The sequence below is a fragment of the Lutra lutra genome, chromosome 8 (genome assembly GCF_902655055.1).
Source record: "Lutra lutra chromosome 8, mLutLut1.2, whole genome shotgun sequence".
NCBI classification, from domain to species: domain Eukaryota; kingdom Metazoa; phylum Chordata; class Mammalia; order Carnivora; family Mustelidae; genus Lutra; species Lutra lutra.
This window is the reverse complement of record NC_062285.1, coordinates 78,843,359-78,871,057: the sequence shown is the minus strand read 5'-3', so window position 1 is coordinate 78,871,057 and position 27,699 is coordinate 78,843,359. Positions and strand designations below refer to the sequence as shown.

The 27,699-nt window shown below is 40.2% G+C and overlaps 1 protein-coding gene across 5 annotated transcripts in view; it reads right to left on the bottom strand.

The window, feature by feature from the left end:
* Positions 1-374: 374 nt before the first annotated feature.
* Positions 375-27,699, bottom strand: part of FAR2 (fatty acyl-CoA reductase 2) — a 137,478-nt gene continuing 110,153 nt past the window's right edge. For 4 of the 5 annotated variants that reach the window (XM_047740139.1, XM_047740137.1, XM_047740138.1 and 1 more), the window contains 9 exons: positions 26,613-26,792; positions 17,661-17,838; positions 16,292-16,336; positions 13,537-13,655; positions 12,605-12,672; positions 10,376-10,547; positions 5,865-5,994; positions 2,763-2,890; positions 375-1,834 (listed from right to left, as the gene is read on the bottom strand). In XM_047740139.1, coding sequence (XP_047596095.1) covers positions 1,672-1,834; positions 2,763-2,890; positions 5,865-5,994; positions 10,376-10,547; positions 12,605-12,672; positions 13,537-13,655; positions 16,292-16,336; positions 17,661-17,838; positions 26,613-26,792 — 1,183 coding nt within the window. In that variant the 3' untranslated portion in view covers positions 375-1,671. Of the gene's footprint in view, positions 1,835-2,758; positions 2,891-5,864; positions 5,995-10,375; positions 10,548-12,604; positions 12,673-13,536; positions 13,656-16,291; positions 16,337-17,660; positions 17,839-26,612; positions 26,793-27,699 lie in introns of those variants that run through there. The other variant, XM_047740141.1, reaches the window with a different exon arrangement.

Sequence of the window (27,699 nt, the reverse complement as noted above, 5' to 3'; positions counted from 1 at the left end):
GTTTACATCTCAGTGTAGTCAGAAGTATCATCTAGACCTCTCAAATTAAAGATCACCAAGTGCTTTGTTTCAGAGCTGGGTTGTGTGCCCTGGAAGGGAGTTCCCAGACCTTTAGATGAGATTCGAAAAGATACTGCCCAGAAGAGTTCCTCCCCAAATGCCCTTTATGGTGTTCAGAAAAATCTCAAGTAATACTGGACTAGAAGCTGCCCTTCAAGCCTTATGCACTACAACTACGTGCACATGCTTTCTGAGTATTACCAATTAATCTGGAAAGTGAGTATACATATAACTGCCTTCCTTGCCAGTTTATGCTCGTGTAATTTTCTAGTGGTTGTGGGTTTTTATTTTAGTTGCTGAGGCCCCAAATACTATATTTGAAGAATATTCCATATTTTTAACATGAAATGCTGCAATCCAACATACATTGATTTCTCAAATGCAAGGAAAGTCAGGATAACAGTTATATTATTAATATAGGGATTTGAGAATAAATAGTTTTTACTAATTCATTGTATTATACATAAAATATTTTTAAATAAAACAACACTTACTCTCTAAAGTGACAGTCTGTTAGTGAAGTCTCTTCTGCTATACGTTGCACAGTTAGCATTGTGTAACTGGAATGATCAAGATACTAGCAAGTCCTGGTGGTCACAGAAGGGTAATCTTCCCCACTTCCCAGAAAAAGACTTAAACTAACATTTTCGTTTATATTTAAAATTTTGCCTTCCTCACTGGCAAAGATCAGGGGACTGAATTTTTGTGGGTTTTTTGTTTTGTTTTGTTTTTTTAAGATTCTAGCCTAGGATGTTCCATCAGTCACTCTCGCTCTGAGGGCTGAGCAAAATAAATATAAGAGGTTTGGTGACTTCGGTGAACAGAAGGGAAACTCCTGAGAGAAGGTTATCAGGAAAATGGGTGACTCAAAAGATTTAGAAATAAAAGTTGTCAGATTCAAATTATGAGAACTAATTTTACTTACAAGCATAATCGGTACCAATGCAACTATGCTTGAGCTCTCCTTCTATACATAATTATTTACACCTAATTTTTTTTTTTGTTTTTTAGATTTCAGAAATAGTTGAGGGAAGTGCTAGATGTGAATCCACTTTTCCAATTCTCCCAGCCTTCAACAGGTCTTCATGGTATAACAGGAAAAGGACACTGAGATTTCAGTAGAGAATTCTCTTTTACAGTATTTCTGAGGTTGCAAAGATCATTCTTCCTCAACTTAATCTTGAATTTAATCCTTTATACTGGGTACCCCAGAATGATTCCAAGGTTAGAACTGCCTTTCTTTAGCCTATTTCAGCTTATATCATGTGTTCTTCCATGTTCATTGAGTCAAAAATTAGTCCTCTGAAGAGAAAAAACCCTAAATACGGACAGATAAATGTACTTTGGTGTTTTATATTCAAGGGCACAGAATGGAGTATTAGGAAGCAATCTGGAGATAATTTTTCCTAAGATACGGATGATTATAGGCTAGGATATGACTTTCCTTCTCTCACAGAAATAAAATATATAGGTAAGAAACAGGTGAAGACAACACTTTGACAGGTAATGAACTTGGGCATATTCTTTGTTACTTCCTAATCTTGAGAACCACAGTTTGCTGTTTTAGAGGTATCCAAAAGGTTCCAGATAAAAGGAGCTTGCCAAATGTTCTTACACCTTAAGCGTGCTGAGTGCCCTAAAGTAGGAGAGGAACTTATAACAGAAGCTCACAATGAAGAACCAGACATTCCGAGCCATCTGAGATCTTGCAATGAGAAGGCGCCATGCGATGAGGAAGAGGGCAGTGTTAAAGAGGTAGTGAATATTTCGGAGCCTGGGGGACAAACATATAGAACCAAAGTTAAAACAGCACCAAAGACCCAAATGTGTTATCTGAAGCCTAAGTGTATTGTTTCTGGTTGTGACCAGCAAATTGTTAGGTGCCCACAGGTATGTGGCATGACCTTATGACCTTTTGATTTTTATAGCTCTTACTCCACAACATGCCTTCTGAATAATCAGATTTCCATAGTATTCCCCTGACTAGTTTTTCCCATACCTCTCCCTACTTGAACCAATCTTACAAACATGACTAACATAATCTTTCTTAAATATACTTTGATCATATCACAAATCTTCACTGGTTCTTGTTCAGTAGAAGGTAAGTTCTAAAGTTCCCAGCCTGCTTCAAGGTTCCTCTGTTTGCAATTTATTTTTCCAAGCTTATAATCTCTGCATTAAAAGCCCTTTACTTCTACGAGAATTAAATCAGACTGTTCTGGTTCTTTGTCCCTTTTGTGGAATAAGGACTGAAAGGAATTTAAGGCAGTTTAAGGACTTCAAGAATGGTTGAGTGATTTGCTCATGTTAAAGAGCACAGTCAAGTTATCTGCTTTTTGGTATTCTTTATATCACATTATGACAGGATGTGGTAGAAGAAACAGAAACTTGGATTCAAATCTGGTTCCTCTACTTCCCATGTCTTACCATGGACAAGTTACTTAACCTTCTTTGAGTCTAAATAGTTGATTAAAAAAAAAGAAAAATGGGATAACAAAATAACATCTCCCTCATACAGGTGTGGTGATAACTAGCTGAAACAGTGTATTACAAGGGGAGAATATACAAGGAAGGACCTGTAATGTAGTAAATGCTTGGGAAATGTTAATTCCTCCTCTCCCCTGCTCAAATTTCATGTCTGGTATAAAACCAGGTATTTGTGGTAAGTGCTTAATAAATATTAACTGACTGATTATGCTTACCTTTTCAAATGTTGTTTTGCTTCTGGGATCCCAGCCATATCCTCTTTCAGTAAGTACTTCTTAACTCCTAAAACATAATTTTCAATGTATTCCAACCAGTTCAACTGGCGCACATCAAAGTTGAATACCTGAAAGGCAAGATGAGATTATGGGTTGCCAGATTTTCACTGCTGGAGACAATCACCTTGTCTTTTTTGATGAAGCTTCTTTTACATAAATGAGTGACGTTTGGTTTGAAAGACTTAGGTTGGACCCCTCCAAAGGAGATTATTAGAGCTGTTACTTCAAAGGCACTGACTATATGGGTTACCATTTACACAAATATTTAAGCATAGATCAAGCACAAATATTTAACTTTTGGGAAGTCTTGTGAGGGAAATTTAAAGGAACTGGCATTAATCTGGTGAAAGCTAATTTCTTTTCAAGTAAATGGAGGTTAATTATTTTTAAAAGTGTTGGAATAACTTTGGTTAGGGAACAAAACAAATAGTGCTTTTCTTTCCCATTCTTGAATTTTGGTGGTGTTCCCTTGGCCTACCATCCTTTCCTACTTCATTTTGCAGATTAAGGTAAACTGTGGATAAGCAAAGCCTTAAGGAAAAGTTTAGCAGAATTTATATTCTGTATTTGTTTTAGAGGTGTTATCCACTATGTGTGCTGTTAAATGAAGCCCTTCAAAAACATTTAGAGCTAAGTGGTATGAGTGAAGTGCTTGCTTCTCTTGGAACACTAGTGCATTTCCTCCTCTTGGACACAGAATGCCATGGAACTATATTTTTCCCTTTCACTTCGCCACCAGAAGGTTCAGAAACAAAGTCCCTGCTTAACTGCACTGACTTGGATAAGATCTCGTAGACTACACATGGATGGACATTCTATTTTTCTTATCCTTGAGTTCATGTTTTAAAATTTTCCCTAGTTTGGCATTTTATTTCTATTTTGTTCTTTAATTATATATGCTTACTGCAAGTTTTCCCAAATCTTTGTGAAATAATATCGAGTATTAACAAATAGATGAGATTAACAAGTTCGAGAGAGCTTCATAGACTTGTCCAACAGCTGAAATGCTTTCCAAAGGTAATTTTTTTATTACTTTGGATATGTTTGTTTTCAATAGTAGCACTAAATATAACTTACTCATCTGTATAAATAGAGGCTTTTATTTTATACTATTTCACATTTCTAAGTTAGATTTCAATGAAGCCCTAAAGTTTAGAATTCTCCTCCCATAGGGTGAGTCAAACTCAATTCTAAACTGGAGTTTGGCAATTATATCCAATTATTCAGGACTATTACCTTTGCTAAGATGTTTTGAAAGCATATGTTAAATCCATAGCAGATTTGGTTTTTTCCACAAAATTTTTGGTTATTTTAGGTTAAAATAGTAATATGTCAAAAAAATGGAACTCTAAGCTTATTACCTTTTGAATTATTTAGATGGATCTATTCCATGGAGAGAATGCAATAAAAATAAGCCTACCTAAAACTTGAAGCTAATTTTACACATAATTTATGGTAGCTTTTTTTTTTTTTAATAAGCTAATTTGATCATTAGCTCTACATTTCAAACACGTGCTTAGAATAATCTTTGTCTATACAAGGTACATAAACATTTCTGAAAATAGCTCTAGTTCATGTCCGGTTTAGAGAGGGTCAGCAATTATCTCAGTTAAAACATCCCTCTAGGGGCGCCTGGGTGGCTCAGTGGGTTAAACCCTCTGCCTTCGGCTCAGGTCATGATCTCGGCTTGGGATCGAGCCCCACGTCGGGCTCTCTGCTCAGCAGGGAGCCTGCTTCCCTCTCTCTCTCTGCCTGCCTCTCTGTCTACCTGTGATCTCTGTCAAATAAATAAATAAAATCTTTAAAAGAAAAAAATCCCTCTAAATGTCACCTGGTGTATTTACTGTAACACAGTGTTTGATTTGCAAGTAACTCTTAGGTTCCACGACCCAAAGTAATTCTAGAGCTTGGATTTGAACATGTTATATGAGTTTGGAATGTAGGAAGTAAATCCCTTAGCTGGCAAGTGAGGCGAGCTATGGCCTTCTAATGTTTCCCTCTCAGTGTGACTTGGTCTCTTCTGCATGCTGCCAAGTACTAGGTAACTCAAGAAACGCTTTTCTGGGGACTCCTGGTGGGCTCAGTCAATTAAGTGACTGCCTTTGGCTCAGGTCATGATCTCAGGGTCCTGGGATTGATCCCATGTTGGGCTCCCTGCTCATTAGGGACTCTGTTTCTCTTTCTCCCTCTGCTATTCCTCCTGCTTGTGCTTTCTCTCTCAAATGAATAAATAAAATCTTTTAAAAGTGCTTTTTTCTTTAAAAAATTAGATAATGTCAAGAGTTAAAACTTTAAAGTTTAATTGAAAACTAAGGCTTTGCTCAGGGAACACATGACTTCTTGAGAAGAAAAATGCTAGGAACATGTACAAAGTATGAAAGATTTCTATGTTTGTGAATTTCAGAATATGGAAAGATCTCAGGACTTAATGTCTGCAACTGCCAAGGAGCTAATGGAAGGAAAGAAATGGCACCGGTGCTAAGCAATTAGAGTGAAGGCATGTCTTGAGAGATACTTGGATTGTTGAAGACAGGTCATTGGAGAGAGAGGCTGTCTGGGTGTCAGTGTGCTAGAGAGGGAGAGAGGTCTTAGTGGGATGCACATGTGAGGAGGGTTTAGCTTTAAAAAGAAGGAAAGAACTGTAGCTTTGGAGATGCAGAACGATTTTAACAAGAAGGATGGATGCATTTATGAGTAGTAAAATTATGATTTTTTTTTTCATCCAAGTCCTATGTTGTGAGATTAGGGAAAATATAGAGGTTTGTTGAAAACCGCCTCCAAAGGCAAACAGGGATTGAAGCAAAGTATGTGAAATGTGACTGCAGGATAGCAGTGAGGATCTAACCAGTCAAGAACCCAGGTCTCTTATCTACATTAACTTATATCCTGTAGTTATATCAATAGCATGGATTGGTTTTCTTAGCCAAAAAAAAAAAAAAAAATTCTGTGTATATAACTAAAACTTGGTCAGATTTCCAGGTCAAATAATTCTAAGTTGCAAATGAGCAAGATTTTCCTGTTGGTTGCCAGCACTCTACTTACTCTCTGGTCTTCAGGACTCAGCTCAGACATCAGCATTTCCGTATTGTATGTGCTCCATTCCCAACTCCGGTTGACAAAATATTCCAGCATGGAAACTGTTCTTAAAAGCCGATTCATGACCTTTGTCATCCTGGGGTAAAGAGATATCAGCAAATACCAGCACACCACTGCTGGCTGATTTCCTGTTACTACTTTATAGGATGAGTGACAAATTACTTTTCAAAAACTATAAAAAATTTCCCTCTTTCCCCCACTTCCTCATTAAAACACGTATTCTTTTTTCTCTGTCCACATTAACTGTTGAATGAAGGAATATTGAATCTAAGGGAGTTTGATTAGTCATTTTACTACCATCGAACTCCTCCTCTTCCTCTCTACTACCTTCTCTTTTTTCTCAAGAGTAGCAAATATTTTGGGGCACCAGGGTGGCTCAGTTGGTTAAGTGACTGCCTTCAGCTCAGGTCATGATCCTGGAATCCTGGGATTGAGTCCTGCATTGGGCTCTCTGTTCAGCAGGGAGTCTGCTTTTCCTTCTGACCCTCTCCCCTCTTGTGCTCACTCTCCCTCTCTCTCAAGTAAATAAAATCTTAAAAAAAAAAAAAAAACCCCAAAATTAGCAAACATTTTAAAAGTGCAGCCTGATACCGGAAAAGAACTTACTAGGTGATAACCCCACTGTCTGGCACCGTGCTGATGCTTCAAAAAATTATTGTCTCACCTAGTTCTCATTGCATCTCTGCTAAGTAGCTTTGTATCTACATTTTATGAATGGGCAAAGTGAGCTTAAGATAGATTAAGTGGCCGTGATAATACAGGCATCAAAAGGAAAATTCCAACCCACTTTTGACCGACCTAAAAAAGCCTCTGCTTTTGTAATCTCACCACTCTTGTGTCCCATTTCTTCTGATGGCTGGCATCTTCCTGCCCTGTGGTCAGGACAGGGACCAGCTCCGCTGTGTGAACTTGCCAGATTTACAATTTATGGAAAACTTTCATATTTGATGCTCTTATTTGATCCTCACAGGTAGTAAAGATCTGTACTCTTCATCTTATAGAAGGATTAACAGGTTCAAGGCCATACAGCAAATGCAGCAACCTAGATCTTCTGGCTACGAATCACTTTAGCCCATAGAACATTTACCTTAGGCCAGGTTAGCAGTAGTGATTACTGTAGTTGACCCAATAATGACTTGTGATGCTATTTTGGGAATTTGGTCTTATTTCTGGTCAAATCCTAATACCCATTTACCTAATGTCTTCTGTGGGACTTTTCATTGTATCATGAGAAATTCCTAGGCAGAAGGTATACTCATTATTCCCTGATACAAGCATCGTAAGAGGGTTCCATTTGGCTATTATCATCTTACTTTTTGCTGTCGACAATGTATCTCCCTTCCTCCTCTCCAAGTTCACATATTTAGACCTATTCTCACCAATGATAGTATATGGAGAAGACTTTGGGAGGTGATTAGTGCCCTTCATAAAAGAAACCCCGGGGGGGGTGCCTGGGTGGCTCAGTGGGTTAAAGCCTCTGCCTTCAGCTCAGGTCATGATCCCAGGGTCCTGAGATCGAGCCCCATATCGGGCTCTCTGCTCAGCAGGGAGCCTGCTTCCCTTCCTCTCTCTCTGCTTGCCTCTCTGCCTACTTGTGATCTCTCTCTGTCAAAAAAAAAAAAAAAAAGAAACCCCAGGGGCGCCTGGGTGGCTCAGTGGGTTAAAGCCTCTGCCTTCGGCTCAGGTCATGATCCCAGCGTCCTGGTATTGAGTCCCTGCATCGGGCTCTCTGCTCAGCAGGGAACCTGCTTCCTCCTCTCTCTGCTTGCCTCTCTGCCTGCTTGTGATCTCCATCTGTCAAATAAATAAAAAGAAACCCCAGAAATCTCTCACCCTTTCCAGTATGTGAGGACACAGACGGCTGTCTAGGAACTGGGAAGCAGGTCTTTAGCAGATGCCGAATCTACCAGCACTGTGATCTTAGACCGCCCAGCTGCAACTATGAGAAATCCGCTTCTGTTGTTTATAACCCACCCAATCTATGATAGTCTGCTATAGCAGCCCAAATGGGTAATGGCAATCTTTTTCCCTTCTACAACTCTGTCGTCATTGATGTGATTTCAATAAATTTATTTTAAATTTTTAAAATAAGCATTGTAGAATGATATCCTATGTACAGGAATATATCAGCATAATAGTATTTTTTCTTAGAATATATTTATGACTTTCAGGCACAGAAGGTATTCTTAACACAAGCCATAAAGGACTTTTTTCCTTTATTCATTTTATCACATAAAAACGTAGAACTACTTTATTTTTTAAGCTTTTTTCTCTTTTTTTTTTATAATGAGAGAGAGGATGTATAAGCAGGGAGAATGGCAGGCAGAGAGAGAAGTAGGCCCTGCTGAGCAAGGAGCCTGACATGGGACTCGATCCCAGGACTCTGGGATCATGGCCTGAGATGAAGACAGATGCTTAACCTATTGTGCCACCCAGTCATCCCTAAAACTTTAGTAATAACAGTGATTACTATATTCTATGCCCTGTTACATAAAACCTCATAAAATAGGTATGATTACTATCCCTTTTTACAGGTGAGGCAGTTCGGTATTACAGACAGTAATTTAGGGCTCACATGGCCCTTGACTTGGTGAAGCCAGGATTTAAATGTGTAAGTCGGACTCTAAACTCCATGCTCTTAAGACCTACATTGTATGTAGTCCTCTTGTATTAGAAAAAGATTCATTCATAAAGCTATGAGATAAGAAATTGAGTTGGAGAAAATACATTATATATTTATGCACATAAATGAGTTTCTATAAATTAATATGGTCAATCCAATGGAAAAATAGGTGAGAAGCAGAGGCAGACAACTCACAGAGGAGAAACCTTGAATGTCCAATGAAAAAATGAAAGCCCAGCCCCTCCAGCAATTGGGAAGGCAAATCAAAGTAACAAAGAGATGCCATTCATTGCCATTAGTCTGACAATTCAAAACACTTTTTTTTTTTTTTTTTTGGTCAGCTACTGATGAGGGTAATTAAAAACACATTTTTACCCTTCTGTGCTGATGTGCAAATTGACAGAGGCTTCCTTTAGGGCAAACTAGGTAGTGACAAAATCCAGATCGCCTCCACCCCAGACCCAGTGGTACATTCTAAAAAAATGTAGGTGCACTGATATTCATTACCCCACCATAACAGGAAAAAACAAAACTAGGCAGAAGGACTTAGATTTTCAAGGAACATTAGTGGAAAAAAGTTGGAAAATATGTAGGCTTGAATTACACGCACACATACACACACCTCAAAGCAAAACTATATATATGTCTATATATGGTTGTAAATGCATAGAAGATTACACCCAAACGTACTTGGGAAGGGAAAGAGTCTAAAAGGATTCTAGCATTTTTTGCATTGATTTCTAGCATTTTTGCCGTAAAAATTTTTGACTCCCTTTCATCTTTTTTCTTTTCTACTTGCAGAACTTTGCTCTTTATCCAGGTCTTCTTCCAACCCTGATAAATTTTAAAGACTTCCCTGTTTCTGCCTATAATGTTTGGTATTCCTTCTTTTCCCACTTTTATTTAATAAGCCCCATACAAATATTTACAGTGTCTCCTTTTCATCTTGTTCAAGAAGAACCTGATGATTACTGAGTTATGAGCTCTAAATAAGGTCTCTGAAAATTTGGATAAATTTAACATTGCCTAAGCTTTAGCCATTTGCACTACTAATAAGGATGGAAATTAAACATACTGAGAGACTGCCTCCATAAAGAGACTAGCATGGAAAGCAATGCTATTCATGCTTCCCACGCTTGCTCGCAGGGATTGCATTTGGTAATTATAATAATGATGGCTCTTCAGACAAATGCAAAATTCAAGGGAGACAGAAAGAAAGGGCTAGGTCCTAAGTCTCACAGCTAGGTGGCGACAGAGCGGCCTCAGCGACAGCACATTTCATTCTACCTTGTTCCCTTTAATTTCTTTACTTGCCTCTAGATGGCAGTAACTCTAGTTCAGGTTTCTCCAGATCGCTCCTCTTTTCCACTTCTACACTACTTTAAATTCTTCCCTTAGCTTCTATTTCCTATTTGTAAAATTGTTGTTAGGAGTACATCCTCTCTGGATTGTTGTGCGAATGAAAACGAGATCATCCCACGTTATCGTGTGCATGCGTGTGTGTGTGTGTGTGTGTGTGTTACCATCATTGCACAATTTTAAGATTACCTAACAGTTTAGAAAACCCCAGATTTACAGTCTCCTTTGCTTTGCTTTTTGGATGACTACTTGCTGAATTGACCAAGTTTCTCAACATTTACCTTCCTTTATTATGATAGAGGATTTTTAAGGTAGGGGTCCCTTTGGGACTTCTCATTACTACTGCTTCAGTTGGCCCTAAATTTATACACGATTCAGTTGTCATCTTCAACCCCCAGATGAAAGGAGGGCTGTACTCTGGGGCCTAAATCTTCCATGCAATAACACTCTTAAAGCCACTGACTTGGCTTCTCACCTGGGCTTCCTTCCTGTGAGCCGCAGAAAGAAGTCATAGATGATGGCAGGGGCCCGGTGGCTGACAGCATTCCAGTACTGGCTTATGATGAGGTTGGTTGTGAAGTCTGCATGTGGCCTCCTAAAAGCTCTCTCAAATGGGGCTTTTTCAAAGGTTGCCAAGACTTGGATTCCTGGAGAAGAAAACAGAGTACTAAGTCTAGAAGCATATAAGCCCACTGTAGTGGAGGGCATTTGCAATGGGTCAAAATGATAAAGACTAGTGATTGCTGTGAAGAGTCTAGAATCAATCTCTGAGAACAATATTAAGATATTTATGTGAGGCAAGAGGTCACCTACAAAATCAAATAATGAGAATGGGTTACAAAGTGGGTCCTTTTCCTGAAACCTTTATCTAAAACAACTTCTTGAGGGAAATAGTTTCAATCAATACAGTGAAGTATTGTTCAGAAAAACATAAATCCATCATTTGATTCCCAGGTTATCTAGTTTATTCCGAAAGCTCCAAGACAGAGCCAGAAGGCCTTATTTCCTAGGTAGGATCATTGGTTGTAGAACCATCAGGAAAGTTTCTTCATATTTTACTTAAACTTTTAAAAGGGTTAAAGTTTCATAAATGTTTAAGTGAAAAAGAGCATATCAAGGCAGGATTCCCTTGTGCTGGTTCATTTATATACCCATCTTTTACTTCTTTATTATTTCTGCTTCTCTGGGGATACCCCAGACTTCACTGTCCATTCACTTTTATCTCCAGATTTTTTTTTTCCACAATTTTTTTTTTAATGATTAAGTAGATAAAACGTAGATAAAAGTTAAAAGACTCTGATGTATATTTGTAAAATAATTCTTTTCAAAAGATATTAATTCCAATTAAATATTGATTTTACCAATGTAAAATTTTCAAAGAATATACCCAAGTTCATTATTCAATTATGATAACGATATCAGTTATCATGGTAATAATATTATTATCCTCCTTAAAGTGTGTTACTTGGAAATCTGTATAAAAAATATATACCTTGTACAGAAGAGATTCTCAAGAAACATCTGATCCAGGAATCTGGACTCTTTTTCCTTCCAGAATGGGTACTGCACAGAGACCTGTCCTCTACTCATATTTGAGGTACCAGACCTCCACATGAATGTGAATAGATCTCTTCCTCTCTTGGGGTCTCATATATAAAATAAAGCAAGGCCACTAGATTATTTCTAAGATTACTTTCAACTATGATACCGTATACTTTGATAAATGGAAAATAAGCGGTTTCAGCACGGAAGAAGACTTGAACTCCATCAGAAATGGAGTTTACATGTAGCATCTTTTTATTGACAAGCTTAACATAACTTGTTTGCTTCTATTAATGCCTCTTTTTATGAGTGATAAAAAATACCTTAATACCTTAATCCTGTTACTGAGGTAGAGGAGATGTATTTTTAATTCCAAATGTTTTCAGAATTACTCAGATATATGATCTAAAGAGCTTTGGTGCCAGTAGATATTTCATTTTTTTCTGAAATAACTTTACAAAAAGAATAGCATAGGAGAGTGCTCTGAAATGAAAATCAGATTCTAACAAATTAAGTACATGTGATTTTTTTCTATATCTAGTATCTAAATAAGACGAGGATCTAAAATTTTCAGATATTTGCAGAAAATCAACTAAATTGACGGAGTACAACATTGATTAGCTAATTTTCTATTAATGCAGGGTTAATTACTTCCATTCAATAAGATACTTTCAAGGTGACACTTATGGCTCGCTGTATAAATCAGTGAAGAGTACTATTGACTCAGTAACCTACATCTACTTGTTATTGATGATCCCACAGTCTCGATGGTGTACAGGGGACAAGGGATGTGGGCGTGGGAGCAGCACCCGCCTCAGCAGGAGGGGCATTTCCTCGCTGATGCTACTTACTTACAAGTGCTGACTTTCACTCGGTTTTATGTATTTTAAAAAATCTTCAGAGCCAATGGACCCCTTATTGCTTGCAATCATGTACATTATTCCCGTTGACCCCTTCTTTGATATTCCACAGCACATTCTAGTTAACTCTTACACATTGATAATTACTAATTCTTTTATCTTGTACTTATTTTTTTATCTTTTTCTCCCATTAGACTCAAAGCTCCAAGACAGATTTTGCCACATTTTTTCCCTGTGGTAGACACTACTACTGTGTGGGCAGATGCTAATAGTTATGTAGTTATATCTCTACAGGCACTTACCCATTTTGCCCCAATTACAAGGATTGAGGTTACCAGATGTACAGTGGTAGATTAATGTTGACTTAGGTCTGGAAAATGAAATAAAAATTAAATAAATACAACAAAATGGAGGACAAATGAAAGAAAGATAAGGAAAAACATGTAGGCAAGGATGTTTCAATAATTCCCATAACCAGGGCAACACTTCCATCTTTTGTTCCTTCTTTGGGTAAAAATGCAAAATGGAAGAAGACGAGGAATGTGTGTATTTGTGCGTGTGCGTGTGAAAGAGATCTCAAATAAGTTGATGTATTTAGGGAGCAGATGGAGGTACCATGACAATGAGAAAGCAGATAATATCAGTAACTTCTGGACATGTTTATTGGGCAAAATATCGGCTATGTTTTCTTCTAAGTCCAGTTAAGGCCTGTTGTATTGGAAAAAATCTAAATGGCTGACTTCAAATAAAAATTTATTTCTGTTTACCATTTACTATAAGAGTTAAATATACAAACAACCTTTTTTTTTTTTTCTTCCCCCTGTACTTGAAAACAGCCCCTCCCATGGTGATCTGAACTTTTGGCATGTAGCAGGAAATGAGCAGTTGTATAAAATATAAAAGATGCCCTTATTTCACCCACTTTTATCTCCTTTGCCTTAAAAAGGGGAGCTGTATTTTAGACTACTGAATAGAAAGAAAAGTCTTTTGGGGTTATAAGAATTTTATGGTTAAGCAGTTTAGAGTTTGCTACTTTATCCAAAATATGAAGCAGTATTTATAAAATATTTCCATGCATATGTGATGGCATATTTGGAACTATGTAAAATATTGAGACTGATCCTTTCTGACATTTGGGGTCTACTACAATCAAACACACATATTTTGAAACTAAGCCTAACATATTCACCCTCCTCCTCATCAAATGTTTGAAAGCCGGCTTCCACATGCGCACCTGTGAACGGCTGTGTACCATCCCACAGCCAAAGTGAGATTGACGACTATATCAACGGGAATTAAATCTGCCACAGCCATCGGAGTAGCTCTTATGGACCGAAGAAACCCTTTCCCAGCCTGCATAGGAAAAAGAACAGTAAGTACTGAACCAAGTTTTAAGTAACAGCTGGGACTAATACAAAATTAATGCTGCTAGTTAACAACAGTTAACACTGACTCAGGGCTTACAGGTTATCATGCTAAGGCTGACTTCTCTCAGCCTATCCAACCCACCCCCACAACCAACCCCTGGCCAAGTCCATCTCAAATGCCAATTTCCATAGAGGTCCTCAGATTCCTTTAGGAGTGGAGTTCCTCCAATTTGTGAGAGGTTAGTATGTTCAGCTGATGAACAAACACCAAGAACAGTTTTTCACATTTAAAAATTAATTCATAAGATATCTTAAGAACTAAGGTTTCCCAGATTTTCCATTAATATTAGTTTACCATTTTATTTATTTATTTAACCTAAAGAGAGAGAGAGAGACAAAGAGAACAAATGGGGAGGAGAGGCAGAGAGAGAATCAGGCTTTCTGCTGAACAGGGAGTCCAGACAAGGCTCAATCTCAGGACCTGAGCCAAAGGCACACACTTAACTGAGTCATCCAGGCACCCTTCAGTTTAGCATTTTTTTTTTTAAGATTTTATTTATTTGACAGAGAGAGATCACAAGTAGGCAGAGAGGCAGGAAGAGAGAGAGGGAGAAGCAGGCTCCCCACCAAGCAGAGAGCCCGATGCGGGGCTCAATCCAGGACCCTGAGATCATGACCTGAGCCAGAGGCAGAGGCTTAACCCACTGAGCCACCCAGGCGCCCCCAGTTTAGCATTTCTTAAGTGATGCCATTTTCTGCTAGTTCTCACTAACTTACAAACAACAGTAGATCCTAAAAGCCTAAGAAACATTTTAAAAAGTTAATAGGCTTCTACCATTCCATAAATACTCTTTATTACTTAAGGAAAGGCCACCATTTTTTGCTCAGTATCTTTGTTCACTTCAAAGATGTTATATAAATGTAAGAATTGGGAATTATTCACATTAATAAATAAGTCATACCAATAAATATATAGGTTAATAGTCCTGTTCACTGACTTTATGAAGTTATTGATACCCTGCATATTTCCAGCATTGATTTGCAGTGGTTAGCACTTTCCTATATTCCTAATCTCTATTTTCTTGTGACTGATTCCCCTTCCTTTTTATGTAAGAAATCAGTCTGAAAGATTTTAGAAAATCTACATCCATGTGCAGCTTTGTAAATAATATAATAAACCTCACTCTAGGATCATGTAAAAATAATTATGTTCTAAGTTACCAAATGTTCACCCCAACTAAGATTTTAAGATGAAAGAGTTGGAACGCCTGGCTGGCTCAGTCAGTTAAGCATCTGCCTTCGGCTCAGGTCATGATCCCAGAGTCCTGGGATCAAGTCCTACAGAGGGCTCTCTGCTCAGCGGGGAGCCTGCTTCTCCTTCTCCCTCTGTCTGCTGCTCCCCTTGCTTGTGCTCTCTCTTCTCCCCACTCCCACCATCAAATAAATAAAATACTTTTTAAAATGAAAAAAATGAAAGAGTTGAAGACAGGTGGAGAAACAAAAAGAGAGGGGCTGCTAGAAAGAAATCAGAAGTCTGCTGCTGTCTTTGACAAATAGTCATAATTCACTCTTCTGTTTGTATATTAGTTCACGTGGGACCTAGCTCGGAAGCACGGCATTTCTAATAAGATTTACACTCAGGGGGGCGCCTGGGTGGCTCAGTGGGTTAAAGCCTCTGCCTTCGGCTTGGGTCATGATCCTGGGGTCCTGGGATCGAGCCCCGCATCGGGCTTTCTGCTCAGCGGGAGGCCTGCTTCTCCCTCTCTCTCTCTCTCTGCCTGCCTCTCTACCTACTTGTGATTTCTGTCTGTCAAATAAATAAATAAAATCTTTAAAAAAAAAAAAGATTTACACTCAGGGAGAGAAGTGAATTCCTATTCATCATCCTAAAGAGCAGAGAGGCGGTTCAGGTCCTATAGTGCTTCCTCCTGAACTGTGAGCTGCGGCACACCTCCCATCACCTAGATCAGCCTTTACTGCAGGGACCTAGAGGCACCACTGATGTTTCTCCTTGTTTGGGAGAGGAGTACTGGTGAAAAGCATTTTCTCTATTCATTCATTTTTATAGGAGAAAAATTTGCTCTAATTGGTGGTTCTCTTTCTTGTATCTGTTGAGGACTATTATTGATGTATTTTTATTATACATAAAATTTCTATCCATACACATTAACTCTCTTTTTTTCATACACATTAACTCTTGAATGCATATTATAATGAAGAATAATCTTTGAGAATGTGATTTTTGTTGCCTCCCCAATTTACTGTATTAATTCAAGCTATTAATAAATAGCGAAAAGGAGGAAACACTCCCCTCTTGTGGTAATTAAAGGGAAATGCAGACATGGTCCTTGATGCTCAGACTTTCCAAAAATAAAACTCCTCAAGAGTAACTGATGATATCACAGTGCTTCTGCTTTCCTGATAATAAAATCTACAAATAATAAAAGTAATTTCATCCTGCCTCTATTTCCCAACCAACAGAATTGAGATTAAGTGGCTTCAATTGTAGTTACTAAAGTAACACTTATGGATTTGGATCAATAAAGCTAAACCAACGCTAGGCATTTTATTACCATTCCTCCACTACCTGCCAAGGAGTTATTTCTACATTATTATACGTACCGCAATAATGAGCCCACTAGGTCCATTTAGGTTATCAACCCAGCCCTAAAAGAAAAAGATCTCTATTAGTTACACATGTCAGAAAATCATTATACGTCTATGCAATGTCTGCAGTCTGATTTTAGTAAGTTTCAAACAAGAGCACTGAGATCCCAGCTGATAGAATGGTCTCATCCAATATATCTAAGATCACAAACAAAGATCGCTAGCAAAGCACTGGATATTTCTGCACTTGTGCAAGAATGAAAATTCTGCCAGCATCTTTTTTTTTATAGGAGGGAGGAGTCATGGGGAGTTTCAGTTTGTTTTATGACATCTTAGAGGTTAAACTAAACATTGACTTAATATCATAACTTGCTAACCAAGTCACTAGCCATCACTTTTCTTCACCTCAGGCCTGATTTTAACTCTCCAGGGGAACACTACATATCAAACATGATTTGTAGGAATGATCCATTTCTGGAAAATCTGAAAAGTCGAGCATCCATACTCTATTTGCATTAGCTTGCTCAGAGATGTTCATGGGAAGACTATGTTATGGAGCTGTTGGAGGAAAAACGTCTTCTTGAGCTTGTCTCCTAAGCCCTAAGCAAGTCAGTTGACCTTATTATGTCTGTTTCTTCATCCATAAAAGTTAAATTTGTGTTTAAATAGGAGAGGAGGGAGAATAGAGAAGAGAAAAGACCTAATATTTATTCAACTAGGGACCAGGCACTACACTAAATACTCCTTGTACATGGTCTCATTTGATTGGCTCTCCACATGTGGGTCCAGTATTGGGCTAAAATAGCATGAGCCCAGGTTTATAGATGAGACTGCTCAAAAGCCTGAATTTTCAGTAAGTCATAGAGCTCAATTTTTTTTGGCCCTAAAGCTTCACAGAATTGCTTCAAAAAAGATAGTATAATTCGGTGTACATTCAAAAGGATACAGCAATACACAGATGCAAAAATTAATTATTCCTAAACTGAGAACCTTCTGCGAACTTTGTGGTTCTTAATTACCCTGACAGTTATAAAACTACCAAAATGGCCACCAAGAACATTCTGGTATATTTAAACTATAGTGGGGAAGCTAAGAACTAAAACTATCTGCTACAACAATTTTCAGACTCCAGTGAATGAGAGGCTAATGTAAGACCTCCATCCAACTCTGGAACAGACAGTAGAACCTCCAGAAGAACCTCATGTTGGATAAATCCCGAACCAAATGTGAAATTTTGTCCTAATATAATGGGTTCAGATTTGATTTGCTGCACTCAGCTCTACGTTCTGAGGAGAGAGAGAGAGAAGGACATCTTCGGAAAGTAACTGGGTGAGAAGGATGATGGTTTGGAAGCAAAGCAAGGAATCCAGACAAGTGGACTTACCGGGAAAGGCTCCTGCCAGGTTGCTCCCACAATGGAGGGCCTTATGATGGCGATGTTTAGGTTCCCGCTCTCCTGCTGCACCACCATCTCACCCAAGGCCTTGGTATACGTGTACGTATTGGGCCGGTCACCGATCAGCTTGGGGGTGATCTCATCAATAATAGCATCATCTAACCACCTGTGGGTAGTCGGAGTCAAAAAGAATTCTAGTAACATATGTTAGACAATAGACAGGAAGAAAGAGAGGGAGGGAAGGAGGGAGGGAGGAACCCCCAAACAAAACACAATCAAACAAGACTTCCCCTTTCTCACTCGAGTTCTGGAATTCAGAACAGTCATAGGATACCAAGGCTGAGTGGGCACCCGTCCAAACCCCGAGTGCTGAATGAGCTCTTGGCTCTGCACCATGAGGCCCGCTCTCACCAGTTGAGTCCAGCTTCCTCCCACCTAGACTGATAAATTCAACAGCCATGCAATCTACTACTTTATTATGCACGATCTCTAATTATCCTCAATTATTTCCTCTTCAACTGGCTCAGGAGTACACCCATGAGGACACTTGTGGGTGCCAGCCGTGCCTGTAGCATGCCATGTGCTGTGTTCGTGGAGCTTAGAGGCTCCCACCCCAGGCTTCCCAGGGTTCTGGGATGAGCCCCTGTTCATCCGGGGTTGTCCTGTTCACACCTAGTGCACCAATCTTGCAACCTTTCGCTTTTTACTTTTAAAATTCCATTCAGTGCCTCAACAAATAAAAGCAATGACATTTGGCAGAGCTACTATCTGTTTTAGCAAATCTATGGAATACATTTTGAAGCTATATTTACAGTCATAGTAATAGCTCGGTAATTTTTTCCAGAGATTTCCCTTGAATTCTGAGATTCTCTAGTAGCTATTAATAGTCTGTCAGGAGGCATGATTATACTACTCTGAAGCAGCTCTAATAGTGACTGGTGAACACCTCTCCTTACAAAAGGACATGTATCATGAGAAACTGAGTTACCATGACAGCCGCCTAATCTCTTTTTTAAAGATGTCAGCACCCTTTTGATAATCCCAAAGTCTATCTGCCCTTCTCAAAGAAAGCAATAAAATCGTCGATTAAATATTTAATGTTTCTTTTAGTTGACAGACCTATTTGGTTAACCATTTGTTACAATATAATTTTTCAAAAACCAGGCTACCTAAATATGTTAGTGTGATTTTTATAATTGATGGGCTTGGTACATTTATTCCTACCTTAGAGGGCTGAGCTCAGTCATACTATTTTGATTATAGAAAAATCTTAGCTGTTATTGCTTTGTCCCCATGATAAATTATTGGACATTTACAATGTGCTTATGCCAATACTTATTCAGAGACACAACCCTCAGTTTTGAGAACACTCATTTGATGTTGGAGTGGGACATGAGCACTGTCTATAACGTTTCGGTTTTCCTTGCTTTGCTGCTATTAGTGCTGAGTGTTTTTCTAGATACTCAAACACCGTTTGATTTAAATTGAATAGGGAAAAAAGGTCAAGAAGGTCCTAGAACAAAATAACTCCACATAGTTAGAAAAATGGAAGATTTTCTAATTATATGGCCCCCTGAGGTTAGGGATAGAGCATGTGGGATAATGTAGGCACCTCTCCATTTCATGATGATGTTCACCATTGCCTCATTTTATCTGATGGTCCACAGTGGATTAACTGACCTAAGACCATTTTCTTTCACAAGCAAACACACACAGATTGCAAAAACCAGGTCAGGAGAAATACAGCCTGATCAGGCTGTGAAGAAACAAATTCTAAGAATACATGAGAACATAAATAACCAGGCACTAAGCTGATACGTCACAGGGCTGGGTCATTGATGTTGGTGTGCATGGAAAGGGAGTTGGCCTATCTTAGAAAATGTTGGTTTCAGGGCACCTGGGTGGCTCAGTTGTTTGAGCATCTGACTTTTGGTGTCAGCTCAGGTCATGATCTCAGGGTCAGAAGATGAGCCCCAGGTTGGGATCCACAGTCAGCAAAGAGTTTGCTTAAGGCTCTCTCTACCCCCAGCTTATGCGCACACTCTCTCTAAAATAAATACATTTTTTTTTTAAAGAAAATCCTGGTTTCATAGATTACTAAGAACACAGCTGTAAAAGAAGTTGTTGTGCTCTGTGAATGGTTTGCCTCTTATATTTGTGGCTCTGTCTGTATCCCACTGAATTAGCTTCTTGATTCCTCAGTTTTTACTGGTGAAAAGTGGCAATTATAGCTGTTCTAATTTTCAAGTTATCATGAGAACAAACAGGAATTTTCACAACTGCACTTAAAGCTCTTTGATAAAGCCAAATGAGCCAATAAACCGAAGGAATTTTTGATGTTTGGTAAAAGAACCAAGGGGCATGTATCTACAAATGTAACAGTTAGTTTTAAATTATCTTTTCTGATGCAGGCAAACAGCCCTTGGCCCATCTCATCCAGCCACTTCCTGGGTTCAAAGAGGACGTTGGTATAAGAAGCACATGCACCCGCTGGTTAAGCGGTGATACCCTTTACAAGACCTATATTCAGTTCATGCTCTTCTTTACAAAAGTCTGATTGGCTATTTGTTCTCATTTTTTTTTGATGAACATTTTTAAAAAATGTATTCATTCGAGGAAGAGAGAGAGAGAGTATACGAGCAGGGGGACAGGCAGAGGGAGAGAAGCAGGCTCTCGGCTGAGCAGGGAGCCCAATGCCAGGTTCAATCCCAGGACCCTGGTATCATGCCCTGAACTGAAGGCTGACACTTACCTGACTGAGCCACCCAGGTGCCCCTTCTCAGCTTGTTTTTAAAACAGTGAAGTTGGCATGGAAAAAGACATTCTATAAATAAAAGTACATTTCTAAAATTAACCAAATGCTCTTCAGGGTACCTGAGATGTTTTGAACCCATAGGTCCCAGATTCTAAACTTCTACTTACATTGCTTCCAAAGAAGCAAAAAGTTAGTGAGGATTTCAGAAAGCAAAGTACACACCGTTTCCTGTAAATATTACTATCTTTTTGGGGGGGGGGGCGGGGCTTGAAACCCACTGCATCAACCTAGTATCATTAATGATTTCATAATTTAGGTACTTCCTAAATGAAATAGTAGGAGGAATATCAATGTTCCCTCCTAGTTTCCTTAGGCAACAGGGAGGGCAAGACCAGTGGTATTTCGGGAGAAGTTTTCCACGGAGCAAGTGCTGGACACACGGTCACGGTCATGTTTGCGCTCTCCGTCTCTTGTCTGAATTAGGTTCTTCCCTGATTCTTGCAGGGATCCTGCCGTAAGTTCACGTGTCCGTTTCCCCATTTTATGGTGAGTCCCAGAGAGCAGGGATTAGGTTTCTTCTCTCTGTGTCCGATCACTTTACCCGCCCAGGCACCTACTCCCTGATTCAGTCCTGAAGGGCTCTCCCACACCACAGTCTTGACTGGCTGGTTTGTGTTCTGAATAACACTTTGGGAAGCTGAGATGGACATTGACAGGAGAGCCTGGAGGAACTGAGGAGCGGGTGGGGCTGGAAGGAATCTGGGGAAGGAAGGAAGGAAGGAAGGAAAGAAGGAAGGAAGGAAGGAAAGAAGGAAGGAAGGAGGAAAGAAGGAGGAAGGGAGGAAGGAGGAAGAAGGAGGAAGGAAGAAAGAAGGAAAGAAGGAGGAAGGGAGGAAGGAGGAAGGAAAGAAGGAAGGAGGAAGGGAAGAAGGAAGGGAAGAAGGAAGAAGGAAGGAGGAAGGGAGGAGGAAGGGAGGAAGGAGGAAGAAGGAGGAAGGAAGAAAGAAGGAAAGAAGGAGGAAGGGAGCAAGGAGGAAGGAAAGAAGGAAGGAGGAAGGAAAGAAGGAAGGAGGAAGGGAGGAAGGAAAGAAGGAAGGAGGAAGGGAAGAAGGAAGAAGGAAGGGAGGGGATGTGTTTTTGGAGAATGAAGCAAAACTGGAAGTTAAAATATCAAGCTGGTAGTGATGTCAAGTGTTGAGAAGCTGAAAGACTACATGTTGACTAATTTCAACATGGCAGAGTTGGCTTCAGAGCAAATTTACACTTTTTACTGGGGTCAAGGGTATTCCTGTGCCTAGTGCTGGCAGTGAGCTGGCCTCTGCATTCCCCCCTTAACTACTACTGAACACCTATTCTGGCCTCCAGTGGCCTGATAAATATGAAAATTATTCAATCTATCTAGGAAGCAGTCTAACCCAGCTCTGATTTGTATTTAAAACCAGATAACACTAAAAGTACACAGAATTTTCTGTTTTTTGTTTTTTGTTTTTTTTTTGTTTTTTTTTGTCTGCTGCTTAGATGCCATCTTAAGCCTATACAATTTTGACAGTAAATGGACAAAATCAAAATGAGTGTTTTCCTTTCCCCTGGAGTAGATACACTGTCTTAGTGTTAACAATGTGTTCTTCAGCACCCAGACAAGACTACTTTCCAACATCTGACTTCCTTTCATATTTCTGTCATAGCTGACTGCTGCCCACGTTTGATCAAAAACACCTTTTTCACATGGCAGATTAACTGTGCTTCTGGAGGCCAGGTAGCTTCAAGAGCATGATTTTTAGTAGGTACAAATCTTTCAGGGAATTTTCATCGAGGAAAGCCTCTAGGAATGGGGTTGGGGGGTGGCAAGCAAGGAGAGTGGGAAGGCTGGGGTGAGTGGGTGACTGGAATATGAATGGACCTCGTGTCAAATGAGAGACATTACATGAAAAAGCACTTTGAGGCAGTTTTCCCCAAACTTGCCTGTTCATCAGTAAGACTTATGTGGGGCCTATGACAAAAGTTCAGCTCCCTGGGCATCATCTTAGAACCTCTAAACCAGTCTTCAGGGGCGACAGCTTGATAACCTTGATTTGTAACCAGTGGAGTGGTGCTTGTTATGGTCAGGCAAACTGAGGAATCACCAATTTCAAAAGACGCCACCCCACAAATGTTAGCCTTGAACAAATTAGGATTAGCTCTGAGAGAGGCATCACTTCTTGGAGTAAACCTTTCAGTAGACTTGAACTTTAAAGGATTTCAATCCTGGACACTAGAGATGGAATCTGAGGGTTGATTAGAAGGTATGTGCAAGCCCACATGCAAAGCAGTGGCCACGTCCCATTCAGTCTCCTGTCCCCGAACACAGAGGTGTTTTTTGGTATCTGTTGTCACTCCCCAGTTCTTAGTCTCACCCCACAACATGGCAGGTCACAGCTGCCCCTGCCTCTGATGACTGCCCAGGCATATCTACCCCCTTCCCTCGTGACCGTACTAACATTCCTAAAGCCTGCTTTCATCCAAGTATTTTTTTGATGAAAACAAAATGGAAGCACCAACCAATCAAAACCACCCCCCCTACACACACATGCGTGACCCTCCTGCCGTGGATCCCTATTGCCTCTAGAATTAAATACAGTCCTCCCCATGGCATTCAAAACTCTCAGGACAGCCCCACCCCACTTCCCTACAAATAACAACTGTGCTGCCCCGGTAGATGGATGGCCATACCCCCAGCATGCCTCCAGCCTTCCTGCTCCCCTGGCTGTGCCTAGTCTGTGCCCCCACCTCACCTGCCACACCGTGCCTCCTCTCCCAAGTCCGTGTGCTGTGCCTGTCTCCACAGGGCCTTTCCACTGCCACCACCAACTCCATCTAACTTTTGCTACCATGCTCCATGTATAATGCTACCCTGGCCTGTTTTGTGTTTTACTGGGAGCTCCTTGAGAACACAGTCTCTATTTTAAGAAAGCACCTTTTAATCTCTCATACAGTCAAGTGTGAGGGAGTACCGAAAAGGGCCACGTGATCGAATCATGGGGCCACGGAGAAAAATGGTATCCCTGTAACTTACTAGGTGGGATAATTCCGAAGGCTTCCTCAGTCTTTTGGAGCTTCTGTTCCTTTATTAGCCCAGTAGCAGCAACACATACCACCAGCCCGACAATATTACGGTATGGAACCGGTGTCTGCGAAAGTGTCTTTACTCACAATAATTGCTCAGTGATGAATCAGAGCTGCCCTTCCCTTCTTAATGCGTACTTACTAGATTGATTTAAGGATGCTAACTAAAGCAGTAAATATTTATGGATCCATTTTTCTAGTTTTGGGCTATAGTTATTTCCAGTTTTTATATAGGTAACAAAAATCTTTTCCTTCTGTCTCTCCTAAGAGGAGTTAACTTGGCCTGAAAAAGAGGGAAAACAGCAATCTTTCCCAGTCGGTTATGTGCACTTTAAAAAATAAACATTCTACTTGAGCCATTATTCCGGAAAACTGGAATTTCATTGGTAGTCCCTCATCCATTTATGCATAGGAGCTCCTAAAGGTAAAACCCCCCCAACTGCAGAAGCCAGAAATAAGAAGACAGGGAGATGGGGAAGAATGGTGACATAATTCCATGATAAAATGCCTGCGATAATTGGGACGAGGACATGCACAGCGGACATGTGCAGGTGTGAGAGCTGGAAAGGTCTGTTTTTTTAATGCTGATTCATGGCCACAATTGTGATACCAATAAGAAGCATTAACTCCTAATTGGGTCTGGCCTCAGTTCAAAGGCTTCCAGAGGAGAGCTCTGATGTCAGAGTAGGAATTAACCAGGGAAGCAGAGGTGGAGATAGTTTCTAGAAACAGAACTGTCATAAGCCAAGGCAGAGCGGCATGAGGGAGAGGAGTAATGACTTCAGTGTGACCATAGCACAAACGTAAGGGGAGGGTTGGCAGAGATAAGGCTGGACAGGTGGTCCTGAATATAAAATTCTGAATTAATAAATTGTGGTTATGACTTTTCCTTGTTTTAAAAAAAGAAGAAAACCTTGGTTTCTTAATTATATGCAAAATGTGTTCTATTGAGACAAAATTTATTTCATTTTTACTTCTGTTTGGCTGTATATTTTTCAGAATAATTATATTCCTTGGGGAGCAGTAAATGAGAGACGTGAATTTTGTACAAATGCCATTTCGGTTTGATCATCAATCATGTAGCTATCCCTGGCTTTCACCAGGGGACATGGAGTGGGCGAGGATGGCAAGCGCTGGGCACCTGAAGAGAAACCAACTCCTCTTCTGGGAGGTGAGTTTATTCTTCTTGGAGACCTGGGGATCCTGAGGGGACACAGTCTGGGAGGAGGAAGTGCTGCGGAGGACTGGGAGAAGCCCCTCGCTGGGGCTGAACTGAAGCTTCAACTCCTGTCTCCTTTCTTTGGCAGTCTCTGCAAGAGACTCTGTCCTGCCTCACATTGTATTGTCATGTACCAGCTGTGAGACGGGTCAACAGTGGAGGAAGGCTCTGGGATCTCAGCAGAGTCTGCACTCAAACAGCTCTGCCCCTTTCCTGGGCACAGCAAATATGTACACACCACATGGACCAAGAGAGAGCACTGTGAGAGGGCAGCTCACCGAAAACAAATCGATTCCACCCAAAAACACTCTGAGGCCTTCCACATCCACTCTCCTGTACCGACTTGGGGCATCAGAGCCTCTTTTCTCCAACTCTCCTGACAAGCTCTGCGCTTGGAAGGTCCCTTTGCACGACTTAAGCAAGTCACCACTTATGAGCAACGTGAGGTAAACTCCAGGTCCTTTGGATGACTTTCATTCTTCTTTGTCCCGGATATTTTTAAATGACAGGTAAAAATATCTATTCTCAGGACTGTAGGAGATAAAAATGTTTGCCCTGAAGGGAGTGAACTCTTGATTTAGCTAAGCTTCATTTTAAAGAGTCTATCTTAAATAGAGATACAGTATTACATGAAATTAAAATCTGACAAATTTCATGGTGAAGTAGTCTATTTTCTCAGCCGGAATACCTTTTTGCAGTTGTTGTTGTTTTTGTTTTGTTTTTTTCTAAACAAGATAAACTTGTTAAATTGAACAGAAGAATGAAGACCCAGAAAACGAAAACACTTGTTCTGAGACCAGGGCCTGTCCTAAGAACAAAGTGGTTCCTGTTAGTAGGAGGGAAGAGAAAGATGCTACAGTTATTTTTTCTCCACAACAAGACAATAAGGAAAGCATATCTCAGCCTCCTAGACCAAGAGACTTGCATTTTCTGCCAGACCTGGGAGGATTTCCGCTTACCTAGGAGTTCTTCTTCTTATTATTATTAATTTTTTAAAGATGTTATTCATTTATTTGACAGAGAGATAGGAGAACTCAAGTAGGCAGAGTGGCAGGCAGAGGGAGAGGGAGAAGCAGACTCTCTGCCAAGCAGGGAGCCCGACCGGGGCTCCATCCCAGGACCCCAGGGATCATGACCTGAGCCGAAGGCAGACGCTCAACCGACTGAGCCACCCAGACGTCCCACATCTGAGTTCTTCTTTATTAACCTTTGGATCAGCTGCCATTAAACACTGCCAAGCACAACAACTGCTTTCTATCACTCATCATCACTACAAGATGAGCACTGTTATCACCCCCATTTCACAAATGAAGGAACTGAGGCACAGAGAGGCCAAGGAACTCACTCAAGGTCACACAGACAGGAAGCTGCAGAAGCCAGGTCGGACTGACACTGAAGGCTTGTTTCTTCGCTTTTACACTGTACACTCTACTTCCTTCAGTGACCACGCTGAGTTCAGTACGGAGTGACAGAAACATTCCCATGTGCCCATTACAATCCTAAACTATTTCACAAAACTCTTCTGTGGCATTTTTTTTGTTGTTATGTTCAGTTAGCCACCATATAGTACACCATCAGTTTCTGATGTCACGTTCATCCAGTGCTCATCACCACTCGTGCCCTCCTTGATACCTACTGCCCTGTGGCATTTATCGATGCCCGTCCTTCCCCATCATCAAGCACTGTACTCCCCATGCTAGGATGAAGGGAACAGCAGGGATCAGACAGCGAAAGCTAAGCACCTTTGCAGAGCACGTTGCTTCACAAGTGTTTTGCTCTGTTACCTCATTAATGGATGACTACAAAGAATCAAAGAGAACCACGGTCTGCCCACCTCCTGACCCCCTGATGTGACCCAACTTACTCCATGGAGTCGATGATTTTTTTTGGCTCCACAGGGCATGGGTAGATGACCTCATCGATGTGCTTCAGGTTACAATTTGAAAAGGCAGTGGAGATATGTATGAAGGCTTCAAGCTTTGGCATCTGACTGGCCATGAGCAAGAGCTGCTGGGTGGCAGTGACATTAAGTTGCACGGCGTGTCTGCGGGAGGTAAAGCAGAAGAAGTACCATGAGGCAACTCGGTGTCCTGCTTTGCTAGAACGTCACCTCCTCCAATAACGGGCACATATGTCTCATTTCTGTGGCTGCACCAAAGGCCCAGGAAGAAGAGCACAGACCATAGCTACACAGTTGTGTGATGCCTGGAATGTGTTATAGTTGATGCCATGTTCTGTGCACATAAATCCTAGTCGCTGAAGCATTGTTCGTATTGCATTTAGAGATAGCTTGGTTCTAAATCAACTGGAAGGAAAAAAAAATCACAATCTTCTGGATGTATAAAGGGGTTTCTTAAGCAGCCACTAAAAATATAAAGACACACAAATTGAGCATCTAACTCAAGAAGCTGTAAAAATTCAAATGAATTGTAGGAGAGTAGCAGCGGATAGAGAATGAGAAATAGAAATTTCTATTGCAGGGGTACCTGGGTGGATCAGTGGGTTAAGCCTCTGCCTTCGGTGCAGGTCCTGATCTCAGGGTCCTGGGATCAAGCCCCACATCGTGCTCTCTGCTCAGCAGGGAGCCTGCTTCCCACCCCCTCCCCCATCTCTGCCTACTTCTCTGCCTACTTGTGATTCCTGTCAAATAAATAAATTTTAAAAATCTTAAAAAACAATAAAAAAGAAAGAAATTTCTATTGCAAAGGTCCAGGTCAGACCTAAAAATCAATGTGAAAATCCCAAATTTTTGCTAATAGAATACCAAGTTATATAAGTATAATACGAGATGACAATGAAATGGTTCATGCTAGAAACACAAGGTTTATACAATATCAGGAACCCTATTAATCTAAAAAAGATAATAAAAAAGAGAAAAACTAAATGATCCTCTATATGTATTTTGAAAACTTTAAAATGATGTTCAGTATCCATTTCCAATTTAATTTTTA